Consider the following 13,740-nt stretch of genomic DNA (forward strand, 5'->3'; position numbering starts at 1 on the left):
TTGTGGGCCTCTTCCTGGGTAAAGTTAGTGGGTCTCCTGGTGGGGGTCTTTGTGGGCCTCTTCCTGGGTAAAGTTAGTGGGTCTCCTGGTGGGGGTCTTTGTGGGCCTCTTCCTGGGTAAAGTTAGTGGGTCTCCTGGTGGGGGTCTTTGTGGGCCTCTTCCTGGGTAAAGTTAGTGGGTCTCCTGGTGGGGGTCTTTGTGGGCCTCTTCCTGGGTAAAGTTAGTGGGTCTCCTGGTGGGGGTCTTTGTGGGCCTCTTCCTGGGTAAAGTTAGTGGGTCTCCTGGTGGGGGTCTTTGTGGGCCTCTTCCTGGGTAAAGTTAGTGGGTCTCCTGGTGGGGGTCTTTGTGGGCCTCTTCCTGGGTAAAGTTAGTGGGTCTCCTGGTGGGGGTCTTTGTGGGCCTCTTCCTGGGTAAAGTTAGTGGGTCTCCTGGTGGGGGTCTTTGTGGGCCTCTTCCTGGGTAAAGTTAGTGGGTCTCCTGGTGGGGGTCTTTGTGGGCCTCTTCCTGGGTAAAGTTAGTGGGTCTCCTGGTGGGGGTCTTTGAGGTCCTCTTCCTGGGTAAAGTTAGTGGGTCTCCTGGTGGGGGTCTTTGTGGGCCTCTTCCTGGGTAAAGTTAGTGGGTCTCCTGGTGGGGGTCTTTGTTGGCCTCTTCCTGGGTAAAGTTAGTGGGTCTCCTGGTGGGGGTCTTTGTGGGCCTCTTCCTGGGTAAAGTTAGTGGGTCTCCTGGTGGGGGTCTTTGTGGGCCTCTTCCTGGGTGAAGTTAGTGGGTGTCCTGGTGGGGGTCTTTGTGGGCCTCTTCCTGGGTGAAGTTAGGGGGTCTCCTGGTGGGGGTCTTTGTGGGCCTCTTCCTGGGTGAAGTTAGTGGGTCTCCTGGTGGGGGTCTTTGTGGGCCTCTTCCTGGGTGAAGTTAGTGGGTCTCCTGGTGGGGGTCTTTGTGGGCCTCTTCCTGGGTGAAGTTAGTGGGTCTCCTGGTGGGGGTCTTTTAGGTCCCAGTTGTTGTTGTTGTTGCTAGTAAACTGTCAGTGGACACGAGCGTCTTTCAGAACCATTCCTAAAACTGCAACGTTTTGGTTGTTGATCAGTTCTCCCTTCTGTTTGAGCAACATTGTAGTTTTATTTTGCTGTGGAACATAACACTGGATTAGACTAGACTGGATTAGACTTGACTGGATTAGATTTGACTGGATTAGATTTGACTGGATTAGATTTGACTGGATTAGACTTGACTGGATTAGATTTGACTGGATTAGACTTGACTGGATTAGATTTGACTGGATTAGATTTGACTGGATTAGATTTGACTGGATTAGACTTGACTGGATTAGATTTGACTGGATTAGACTTGACTGGATTAGATTTGACTGGATTAGATTTGACTGGATTAGACTTGACTGGATTAGACTTGACTGGATTAGATTTGACTGGATTAGATTTGACTGAATTAGACTTGACTGGATTAGATTCGACTGGATTAGATTTGACTGGATTAGATTTGACTGGATTAGACTTTACTGGATTAGATTTGACTGGATTAGATTTGTCGTCAACAGCGGACCAGATACAGATGTTCTGTATAATAAATGTTTACATGGTTTAATCCACTGAATGGTTGTATTGGTGTGGTTAGGATTACTCTCCCCGATACTGAAACAGAAAAACACACAACCCTCTTTGTTTCCTGAAGACGTCTGTGGTGTATTCATTAGTGTACAGTACATTTCGGTAGCTTCCTGCCCAGTACCCGTTTGGTTCCATTGTTTTCCTGTTTGCTTCTGATTGAAGGAGACCCAGGTGTGCTGGTGGTGGAACAGAACAATGGGACCGGCTGTACGTCCTCCAGGTGTTTATTAGGAAAAGCTGATATACACAATTATTATTAATTACACAACATTTTAGGAAATGTAAAATAAATGTGGATATCTGTTGTTGCCTCTGGGCTCCGACCCCTACTGGTCAGTCCTCTTTCATCTTCCTGGTTGTGATCCTCCGCACGCACAGCGACAAACACTTTAACGTCACCGTGACAACGGCCGTCGCCACGACGATCAACAGGCCAATCACATCCAAGCTGTGGTACTGGAACCAGTTGAGGTCTTGGGCGGCGGCTCTAAGGTGGCCCGCCCCTTTGTGACGCATCACAAACTCTGTCCAATAGACAGAGAGCTCCAGGGGATCCACTGGTTGGTCCTTGTGAATGGCTGAGAGTTTCAGGACACTGGATTTATACCTGCAGAAAGACACACCATGATCCGATTACCACCCGGGCACGCAGGGGAAATCCCCAGGAGACCCCGACTCATTTAGGTATAATGTTTAATACACACACATAATATTATGCAGATGTTATCGCAGGTGCAGTAAAATACTTGTGTTGAAACAGTGCAGTAATAATACCTAACAATATACAACAAATAGCCCAAAAATAAAAGAAAAGGAATTAAGAAATATCCGAACGAACAATGTCAGAGTCTGGAATATAAATATATAGTGGTGTGTATAGACAGTAGTAATATAGGATGGTGTGTATAGACAGTAGTTATATAGGATGGTGTGTATAGACAGTATAGACAGTAGTTATATAGGATGGTGTGTATAGACAGTAGTTATAGAGGATGGTGTGTATAGACAGTAGTAATATAGGATGGTGTGTATAGACAGTAGTTATATAGGATGGTGTGTATAGACAGTAGTAATATAGGATGGTGTGTATAGACAGTAGTTATTATAGGATGGTGTGTATAGACAGTAGTTATATAGGATGGTGTGTATAGACAGTAGTAATATAGGATGGTGTGTATAGACAGTAGTTATATAGGATGGTGTGTATAGACAGTAGTTATATAGGATGGTGTGTATAGACAGTAGTAATATAGGATGGTGTGTATAGACAGTAGTTATATAGGATGGTGTGTATAGACAGTAGTTATTATAGGATGGTGTGTATAGACAGTAGTTATATAGGATGGTGTCTATAGACAGTAGTTATAGAGGATGGTGTGTATAGACAGTAGTTATATAGGATGGTTTGTATAGACAGTAGTTATATAGGATGGTGTCTATAGACAGTAGTTATATAGGATGGTGTGTATAGACAGTATAGACAGTAGTTATATAGGATGGTGTGTATAGACAGTAGTTATATAGGATGGTGTGTATAGACAGTAGTTATATAGGATGGTGTCTATAGACAGTAGTTATAGAGGATGGTGTGTATAGACAGTATAGACAGTAGTTATATAGGATGGTGTCTATAGACAGTAGTTATAGAGGATGGTGTGTATAGACAGTATAGACAGTAGTTATATAGGATGGTGTCTATAGACAGTAGTTATAGAGGATGGTGTGTATAGACAGTACAGACAGTAGTTATATAGGATGGTGTCTATAGACAGTAGTTATAGAGGATGGTGTGTATAGACAGTATAGACAGTAGTTATATAGGATGGTGTCTATAGACAGTAGTTATAGAGGATGGTGTGTATAGACAGTATAGACAGTAGTTATATAGGATGGTGTCTATAGACAGTATAGACAGTAGTTATATAGGATGGTGTGTATAGACAGTAGTTATATAGGATGGTGTGTATAGACAGTAGTTATATAGGATGGTGTCTATAGACAGTAGTTATATAGGATGGTGTGTATAGACAGTAGTTATATAGGATGGTGTCTATAGACAGTAGTTATATAGGATGGTGTCTATAGACAGTAGTTATAGAGGATGGTGTGTATAGACAGTATAGACAGTAGTTATATAGGATGGTGTGTATAGACAGTAGTTATATAGGATGGTGTGTATAGACAGTAGTTATAGAGGATGGTGTGTATAGACAGTATAGACAGTAGTTATATAGGATGGTGTCTATAGACAGTAGTTATATAGGATGGTGTGTATAGACAGTAGTTATATAGGATGGTGTCTATAGACAGTAGTTATAGAGGATGGTGTGTATAGACAGTATAGACAGTAGTTATAAAGGATGGTGTCTATAGACAGTATAGACAGTAGTTATATAGGATGGTGTGTATGGACAGTAGTTATAATAGGATGGTGTGTATAGACAGTAGTTATATAGGATGGTGTGTATAGACAGTAGTTATATAGGATGGTGTGTATAGACAGTAGTTATATAGGATGGTGTGTATAGACAGTAGTTATTATAGGATGGTGTGTATAGACAGTAGTTATATAGGATGGTGTCTATAGACAGTAGTTATAGAGGATGGTGTGTATAGACAGTAGTTATATAGGATGGTGTGTATAGACAGTAGTTATATAGGATGGTGTCTATAGACAGTAGTTATATAGGATGGTGTGTATAGACAGTATAGACAGTAGTTATATAGGATGGTGTGTATAGACAGTAGTTATATAGGATGGTGTGTATAGACAGTAGTTATTATAGGATGGTGTCTATAGACAGTAGTTATAGAGGATGGTGTGTATAGACAGTATAGACAGTAGTTATATAGGATGGTGTCTATAGACAGTAGTTATAGAGGATGGTGTGTATAGACAGTATAGACAGTAGTTATATAGGATGGTGTCTATAGACAGTAGTTATAGAGGATGGTGTGTATAGACAGTATAGACAGTAGTTATATAGGATGGTGTCTATAGACAGTAGTTATAGAGGATGGTGTGTATAGACAGTATAGACAGTAGTTATATAGGATGGTGTCTATAGACAGTAGTTATAGAGGATGGTGTGTATAGACAGTATAGACAGTAGTTATATAGGATGGTGTCTATAGACAGTATAGACAGTAGTTATATAGGATGGTGTGTATAGACAGTAGTTATATAGGATGGTGTGTATAGACAGTAGTTATATAGGATGGTGTCTATAGACAGTAGTTATATAGGATGGTGTGTATAGACAGTAGTTATAAAAGGATGGTGTGTATAGACAGTAGTTATATAGGATGGTGTCTATAGACAGTAGTTATAGAGGATGGTGTGTATAGACAGTATAGACAGTAGTTATATAGGATGGTGTGTATAGACAGTAGTTATATAGGATGGTATGTATAGACAGTAGTTATATAGGATGGTGTGTATAGACAGTAGTTATTATAGGATGGTGTCTATAGACAGTAGTTATAGAGGATGGTGTGTATAGACAGTATAGACAGTAGTTATATAGGATGGTGTCTATAGACAGTAGTTATAGAGGATGGTGTGTATAGACAGTATAGACAGTAGTTATATAGGATGGTGTCTATAGACAGTAGTTATAGAGGATGGTGTGTATAGACAGTATAGACAGTAGTTATATAGGATGGTGTCTATAGACAGTATAGACAGTAGTTATATAGGATGGTGTGTATAGACAGTAGTTATATAGGATGGTGTGTATAGACAGTAGTTATATAGGATGGTGTCTATAGACAGTAGTTATATAGGATGGTGTGTATAGACAGTAGTTATATAGGATGGTGTGTATAGACAGTAGTTATATAGGATGGTGTCTATAGACAGTAGTTATAGAGGATGGTGTGTATAGACAGTATAGACAGTAGTTATATAGGATGGTGTGTATAGACAGTAGTTATATAGGATGGTGTGTATAGACAGTAGTTATAGAGGATGGTGTGTATAGACAGTATAGACAGTAGTTATATAGGATGGTGTCTATGGACAGTAGTTATATAGGATGGTGTGTATAGACAGTAGTTATATATGATGGTGTGTATAGACAGTATAGACAGTAGTTATATAGGATGGTGTCTATAGACAGTAGTTATAGAGGTTGGTGTGTATAGACAGTATAGACAGTAGTTATATAGGATGGTGTCTATAGACAGAATAGACAGTAGTTATATAGGATGGTGTGTATAGACAGTAGTTATAATAGGATGGTGTGTATAGACAGTAGTTATATAGGACGGTGTGTATAGACAGTAGTTATATAGGATGGTGTGTATAGACAGTAGTTATAGAGGATGGTGTGTATAGACAGTATAGACAGTAGTTATATAGGATGGTGTGTATAGACAGTAGTTATATAGGATGGTGTGTATAGACAGTAGTTATATAAGATGGTGTGTATAGACAGTATAGACAGTAGTTATATAGGATGGTGTGTATAGACAGTATAGACAGTAGTTATATAGGATGGTGTGTATAGACAGTAGTTATATAGGATGGTGTGTATAGACAGTAGTTATATAGGATGGTGTGTATAGACAGTAGTTATATAGGATGGTGTGTATAGACAGTATGGACAGTAGTTATATAGGATAGTGTGTATAGACAGTATAGACAGTAGTTATATAGGATGGTGTGTATAGACAGTATAGACAGTAGTTATAATAGGATGGTGTGTATAGACAGTAGTTATATAGGATGGTGTGTATAGACAGTAGTTATATAGGATGGTGTGTATAGACAGTATAGACAGTAGTTATATAGGATGGTGTGTATAGACAGTAGTTATATAGGATGGTGTGTATAGACAGTATAGACAGTAGTTATATAGGATGGTGTGTATAGACAGTATAGACAGTAGTTATAATAGGATGGTGTGTATAGACAGTAGTTATATAGGATGGTGTGTATAGACAGTATAGACAGTAGTTATAATAGTATGGTGTGTATAGACAGTAGTTATATAGGATGGTGTGTATAGACAGTAGTTACATAGGATGGTGTGTATAGACAGTATAGACAGTAGTTATATAGGATGGTGTGTATAGACAGTAGTTATATAGGATGAACCAGGACTAGAATACAGTATAAACATTCAACAACAATATAAACGCAACATGTAAAGTGTTGGTCCCATGTTTAATGAGCTGATATAAAAGATCCCAGAAATGTTCCATATGAACAAAATTCTTATTTCTCTAAAATGTTGTGCACAAATTTGTTTACGTCCCTGTTAGTGAGCATTTATCCTTTGCCAAGATCATCCATCCACCTGACAGGTGTGACATATCAAGAAACTGATTAGCATCGTCATTACACAGGTGCACCTTGTGCTGGGGACAATAAAAGGCCACTCTAAAATGTGCAGTTTTGTCACACAACACAATGCCATAGATGTCTCAAGATGAGGGAGCGTGCAATTGGCATACTGTAACGCCCTGGCCATAGAGAGGGGTTTTTGTTCCTTATTTTGGTTAGGCCAGGGTGTTACATTGGGTGGGCGTTCTATGCTCTTTTTCTAGGTTTTTTGTATTTCTTTGTTTTGGGCCGTGTGTGACTCCCAATCAGGCACAGCTGAAGTTCGGTGTTGTTGATTGGGAGTCACACATAAGGAGCAGGTTTTTCCTTTGGGTTTTGTGGGGGATTGTTTTCTGTTTTGTTCAGTTGGGACCAGACAGGACTGGTTGCTGTCGTTGCTATCAAGTGTTTTGTTTGTAGTGGTTCATTTTTATTAAATGTCAAGATGAACACACAACCTCCGCTGCATCTTGGTTTTCTTGCGACGACGGGCGTTACACACGTTGACTGCAGGAATGTCAACCAGAGCTTCTGTCAGAGAATTGAATATTAATTTCTCTACCATAAGCCTCCAACGTCCAGTCTCCTTCCAGACTCACATCAATCATCTCCAATCCAAAGTTAAATCTAGAATTGGCTTCCTATTTCGCAACAAAGCATCCTTCACTCATGCTGCCAAACTTACCCTCGTAAAACTGACCATCCTACCAATCCTCGACTTCGGCGATGTCATTTACAAAATAGCCTCCAATACCCTACTCAACAAGCTGGATGCAGTCTATCACAGTGCCATCCGTTTTGTCACCAAAGCCCCATATACTACCCACCACTGCGACCTGTACTCTCTCGTTGGCTGGCCTTCGCTTCATAATTGTCGCCAAACACATTGGCTCCAGGTCATCTACAAGACCCTGCTAGGTAAAGTCCCCCTTATCTCCGCTCACTGGTCACCATAGCAGCACCCACCTGTAGCACGCACTCCAGCAGGTATATCTCTCTGGTCACCCCTAAAGCCAACTCCTCCTTTGGCCGTCTCTCCTTCCAGTTCTCTGCTGCCAATGACTGGAACGAACTACAAAAATCTCTGAAACTGGAAACACTTATCTCCCTCACTAGCTTTAAGCACCAGCTGTCAGAGCAGCTCCCAGATCACTGCACCTGTACATAGCCCATCTATAATTTAGCCCAAACTACTACCTCTTCCCCTACTGTATTTATTTATTTAGCTCCTTTGCACCCCATTATTTATATTTCTACTTTGAACTTTCTTCAAATTATAAATCTATATTTCCAGTGTTTTACATGCTATACTTTATTTACTTTGCCACCATGGCCTTTTTTGCCTTTACCTCCCTTATCTCACATCATTTGCTCACATTGTATATAAACTTATTTTTTTGTATTTTTATTTATATTTGTTGAGATTTTTTTTTTTTGTCTACTGTATCATTGATTGTATGTTGTTTTACTCCATGTGTAACTCTGTGTTTTTGTATGTTGTCGAACTGCTTTGCTTTATCTTGGCCAGGTCGCAATTGTAAATGAGAACTTGTTCTCAACTTGCCTACCTGGTTAAATAAAGGTGAAATATATATATGTTTTTTTAAAACGTCGTTTTAGAGAATTTGGCAGAACGTCCAGCCGGCCTCACAACTGCAGACCACGTGTATGGCGTCATGTGGTTTGCTGATGTCAACGTTGTGAACAGAGTGGCCCGTGGTGGCGGTGGGGTTATGGTATGGGCAGGTATAAGCAAAATGTCCCAGGGAACAAGCTGAATTTATTCAGTCTCCTGATGTTGAAGAGGTGCAGTTGTGCCTTCATCACCACACTGTCAGTGTGGATGGACTATAGAAAATGGCAAAATTGCAGAAAATTTACTTTAAAACTGGAACATTGTTAGAACCCACACTAGAGCGGTGGAGCAAACACCATGTTTTACCAACTGGCCTCAAACACTCCTCTGTCTCACACACTCCTCTGACCGTCTCACACACTCCTCTGACCGTCTCACACACTCCTCTGACCGTCTCACACACTCCTCTGTCCGTCTCACACACTCCTCTGTCCGTCTCACACACTCCTCTGACCGTCTCACACACTCCTCTGACCGTCTCACACACTCCTCTGACCGTCTCACACACTCCTCTGACCGTCTCACACACTCCTCTGACTGTCTCACCTGGGGTTGTTGACAACCTCGTCCAGCGCCTGTAGCAGTGTTTCCACGGTGATATGGTTAATATCCAGGACCACGCCCACTCCCTTACTGGCCAATCGCTGAGCGTTGTCAGGTTGGTCGCCGAACAGCGGCAGCATCACCATGGGAACGGCGTGACACACCCCCTCGTACAGACCGTGGGTCCCGCTGTGGGTCAGGAAGGCCCGTGCACCATGGTGAGCTAACACACACACACACACACACACACACACACACACACACACACACACACACACACACACACACACACACACACACACACACACACACACACACACACACACACACACACACACACACACACGAGACAGACAGATGAGACAGACAGACAGACAGATCCGGGCAAATTTAGCATTTATATGCTTGTTCAAAATAGATCTACGTACCCAGCAGGTCATTCTGAGGGATCCACTTCATCATCTGTCTGTTCTAGATCTACGTACCCAGCAGGTCATTCTGAGGGATCCACTTCATCATCTTCACGTTGTCTGGAACGTTGCCAGGAACAGGCCCAGAGTACCTCCACAGGACCTACACACACACACACACACACACACACACACACACACACACACACACCACACACACACACACACACACCACACACACACCACACACACACACACACACACACACACACACACACACACACACACACACACCACACACACACACACACACACACACACACACACACACACACACCACACACACACCACACACACACACACACACACACACACACACACACACACACACACACACACACAGGTTAGTTGATGGTATCTTTGTGTGAGGGTCTGACTGTGTTTACCTTCTGTGGTATGAGGGTGAAGGCCTGCAGGAAGACGAGAGTGATGTCATCAGGTAGAGACGCCACCATGGAGCCCAGAGAGAACACGATGAAGCCATGCTCCCCTGATACCCACTGCTCCAGCTCCTACACACACACACACACACACACACACACCCACCCACGCACCACACACACACACCACACCACACCACACCACACCACACACACACACCACACCACACCACACCACACCACACACACACACACACACAGTTAATAATATAGCAAATTGAATAAGTCGACAGCAAGAGCATTTAAACCCTTTGTCAGCACAGAGTTTTTGACCAATCAGCACTGACCTGTGGCAGAGGGTTCCTGACATGGCAGTTAATCCCTCCCACCAGCACCATATTAGGCATGAGGGGGCGAGGAAACTCCAGCGTGAAGTCGTACCTTAGAACAACAACAACATGTACCTTAGCAACCAGAATGCGTGTGCAGGGGAACTGCAGTCGTATCTTAGCAACCAGAATGTGTGTGCAGGGGAACTACAGTCGTACCTTAGCAACCAGAATGTGTGTGCAGGGGAACTACAGTCGTACCTTAGCAACCAGAGGGCGGTGTCTGCCAGTACCTCGGCCACACCCACATCCTCTCCCAGGAAGCGATTGGCCAGCTGGTCGAAGCGCCAGTACAGCAGTCGACATAGCAACGGCTCCACCAGACTCACCTATAGAACCAGATGAAGAAGGTGAGTGAGTGAATGAGTGTGTGAGTGAGTGAGTGTGAATGAGTGAGTGAGAGTGAGTATGAATTAGTGAGTGTGAATGAGTGAGGGTACATGAGTCCATGTACAGTTGAAGTCAGAAGTTTACATACACCTTAGCCAAATACATTTAAACTCAGTTTTTCACAATTCCTGACATTTAATCCTAGTAAAAATTCCCTGTTTTAGGTCAGTTAGGATCACCACTTTATTTTAAGAATGTGAAATGTCAGAATAATAGTAGAGAGAATGATTTATTTCAGCTTTTATTTCTTTCATCACATTCCCAGTGGGTCAGAAGTTTACATACACTCAATTTGTATTTGGTAGCATTGCCTTTAAATTGTTTAACTTGGGTCAAATGTTTCGGGTAGCCTTCCACAAGCTTCCCACAATAAGTTGGGTGAATTTTGGCCCATTCCTCCTGACAGAGCTGGTGGAACTGAGTCAGGTTTGTAGGCCTCCTTGCTCGCACACGGTTTTTCAGTTCTGCCCACAAATGTTCTATAGGATTGAGGTCAGGGCTTTGTGATGGCCACTCCAATACCTTGACTTTGTTGTCCTTAAGCCATTTTGCCACAACTTTGGAAGTATGCTTGGGGTCATTGTCCATTAGGAAGACCTATTTGCGACCAAGCTTAAACTTCCTGACTGATGTCTTGAGATGTTGCTTCAATATATCCCCATAATTTTCCTCCCTCATGATTCCATCTATTTTGTGAAGTGCACCAGTCCCTCCTGCAGCAAAGCACCCCCACAACATGATGCTGCCACCCCCGTGCTTCACGGTTGGGATGGTGTTCTTCGGCTTGCAAGCCTCCCCCTTTTTCCTCCAAACATAACGATGGTCATTCTGGCCAAACAGTTATATTTTTGTTTCATCAGACCAGAGGACATTTCTCCAAAAAGTACGATCTTTGTCCCCATGTGCAGTTGCAAACCGTAGTCTGGCTTTTTTTACTGGCGGTTTTGGAGCAGTGGCTTCCTCCTTGCTGAGCGGCCTTTCAGGTTATGTCGATTTAGGACTCGTTTTACTGTGGATATAGATACTTTTGTACCTGTTTCCTCCAGGATTTTCACAAGGTCCTTTGTTGTTGTTCTGGGATTGATTTGCACTTCTCGCACCAAAGTTTGTTCATCTCTAGGAGACAGAACACGTCTCCTTCCTGAGTGGTATGACGGCTGCGTGGTCCCATGGTGTTTATACTTGCGTACTATTGTTTGTTCAGATGAACGTGGTACCTTCAGGCGTTTGGAAATTGCTCCCAAGGATGAACCAGACTTGTGGTGGTCTACAATTGTTTTTCTGAGGTCTTGGCTGATTTCTTTTGATTTTCTCATGATCTCAAGTAAAGAGGCACTGAGTTTGAAGGTAGGCCTTGAAATACATCCACAGGTACACCTCCAATTGACTCAAATGATGTCAATTAGCCTATCAGAAGCTTCTAAAGCCATGACATAATTTTCTGGAATTTTCCAAGCTGTTTAAAGGCACAGTCAACTTAGTGTATGTAAACTTCTGACCCACTGGAATTGTGATACAGTGAATTATAAGTGAAATAATCTGTCTGTAAACAATTGTTGGAAAAATTACTTGTGTCATGCCCAAAGTAGATGTCCTAACCGACTTGCCAAAACTATAGTTTGTTAAAAATACATTTGTGGAGTGGTTGAAAAACGAGTTTTAATGACTCCAACCTAAGTGTATGTAAACTTCCCACTTCAACTGTATGTGTTTTTGCATGTGTGTACGGTTGTGTCGTGTGTGTGTGTGTGTGTGTGCGTGCGTGCGTGCATGTGCAGTGTGTGTGCATACGGTCGTGTATGCAGTCGTGTGTGTGTGTGTCCTCACCAGTACATTGCCCACCCTTTGTGGAAAGCTCATGCTATGTGTGTATTTGGTGAAGAAGCGTGGAACGTAAGATGGAGGAGAGGGGCAGGCAGCTGAGGCCAGGTCCAGACCACACGGGATCCCTCTGAGCAGACCCACAGACGGAATGCCCAGACGCCTGGCTAACAGACTGCCTGTAGGGACCAGCGGGTCGGTCAACACCGCATCAAAACCCTGGAGAGGAGGGAGGGAGGGAGGGAGGGGGAGAGGGAGGGAGGGGGAGAGGGAGGGAGGGAGGGAGGGAGGGAGGGAAGGAGAGGGAGAGAGAGGGAGGGAGGGAGGGAGAGAGAGAGGGAGGGAAGGAGAGAGAGAGGGAAGGAGGGGGAGAGAGGGAGGGAAGGAGAGAGGGAAGGACAGGGAGGGAAGCAGAGAGGGAGAGAGAGGGAGGGAAGGAGAGAGGGAGACAGAGGGAGGGAAGGAGAGAGGGAGAGAGAAGGAGGGAAGGAGAGAGGGAGAGAGAGGGAGGGGAAGGAGAGAGGGAGAGAGAAGGAGGGAAGGAGAGAGAGAGGGAGAGAGAGGGAGGGAAGGAGAGAGAGAGGGAAGGAGGGGGAGAGAGGGAGGGAAGGAGAGAGGGAAGGACAGGGAGGGAAGCAGAGAGGGAGAGAGAGGGAGGGAAGGAGAGAGGGAGACAGAGGGAGGGAAGGAGAGAGGGAGAGAGAAGGAGGGAAGGAGAGAGGGAGAGAGAGGGAGGGAAGGAGAGTGAAGGAGAGAGGGAGAGAGGGATGGAAGGATAGAGGGAAGGAGAGAGAAGGAGAGAGGGAGAGAAGGAGGGAAGGAGATAGGGGGAGAGAGGGGGGGAAGGAGAGAGGGGGAGAGAGGGAGGGAGGGAAGGAGAGAGGGGGGAGAGAGGGAGGGAAGGAGATAGGGGGAGAGAGGGAGGGAAGGAGAGAGGGAGAGAAGGAGAGAGAGAGAGAGAGAGAGGGGGAGAGAGGGAGGGAAGGAGAGAGGGAGAGAGAGGGGGAGAGAGGGAGGGAAGGAGAGAGGGGGAGAGAGGGAGGGAAGGAGAGAGGGAGGTAAGGAGAGACACACAAGCTCACAAGACCTCTCACTCTCACACGCACGCACGCACGCACACACACACACACACACACACACACACACACACACACACACACACA

The 13,740-nt window shown here is 43.9% G+C and overlaps 1 protein-coding gene across 1 annotated transcript; it reads right to left on the bottom strand.

Moving 5' to 3' along the window:
- Positions 1-156: 156 nt before the first annotated feature.
- Positions 157-12,796, bottom strand: LOC115170273 (UDP-glucuronosyltransferase 1-6; the record flags this gene model as incomplete). The annotated part of the gene is given in 7 exon segments (XM_029726686.1): positions 157-2,226; positions 9,131-9,350; positions 9,613-9,700; positions 9,984-10,109; positions 10,325-10,418; positions 10,568-10,695; positions 12,584-12,796. Coding segments are annotated over 7 exon segments (1,143 nt in total), but the record flags the coding sequence as incomplete, so codon positions are not given.
- Between the last annotated feature and the right edge of the window lie 944 nt (positions 12,797-13,740).

Source organism: Salmo trutta, chromosome 31 (genome assembly GCF_901001165.1).
Source record: "Salmo trutta chromosome 31, fSalTru1.1, whole genome shotgun sequence".
NCBI lineage: Eukaryota > Metazoa > Chordata > Actinopteri > Salmoniformes > Salmonidae > Salmo > Salmo trutta.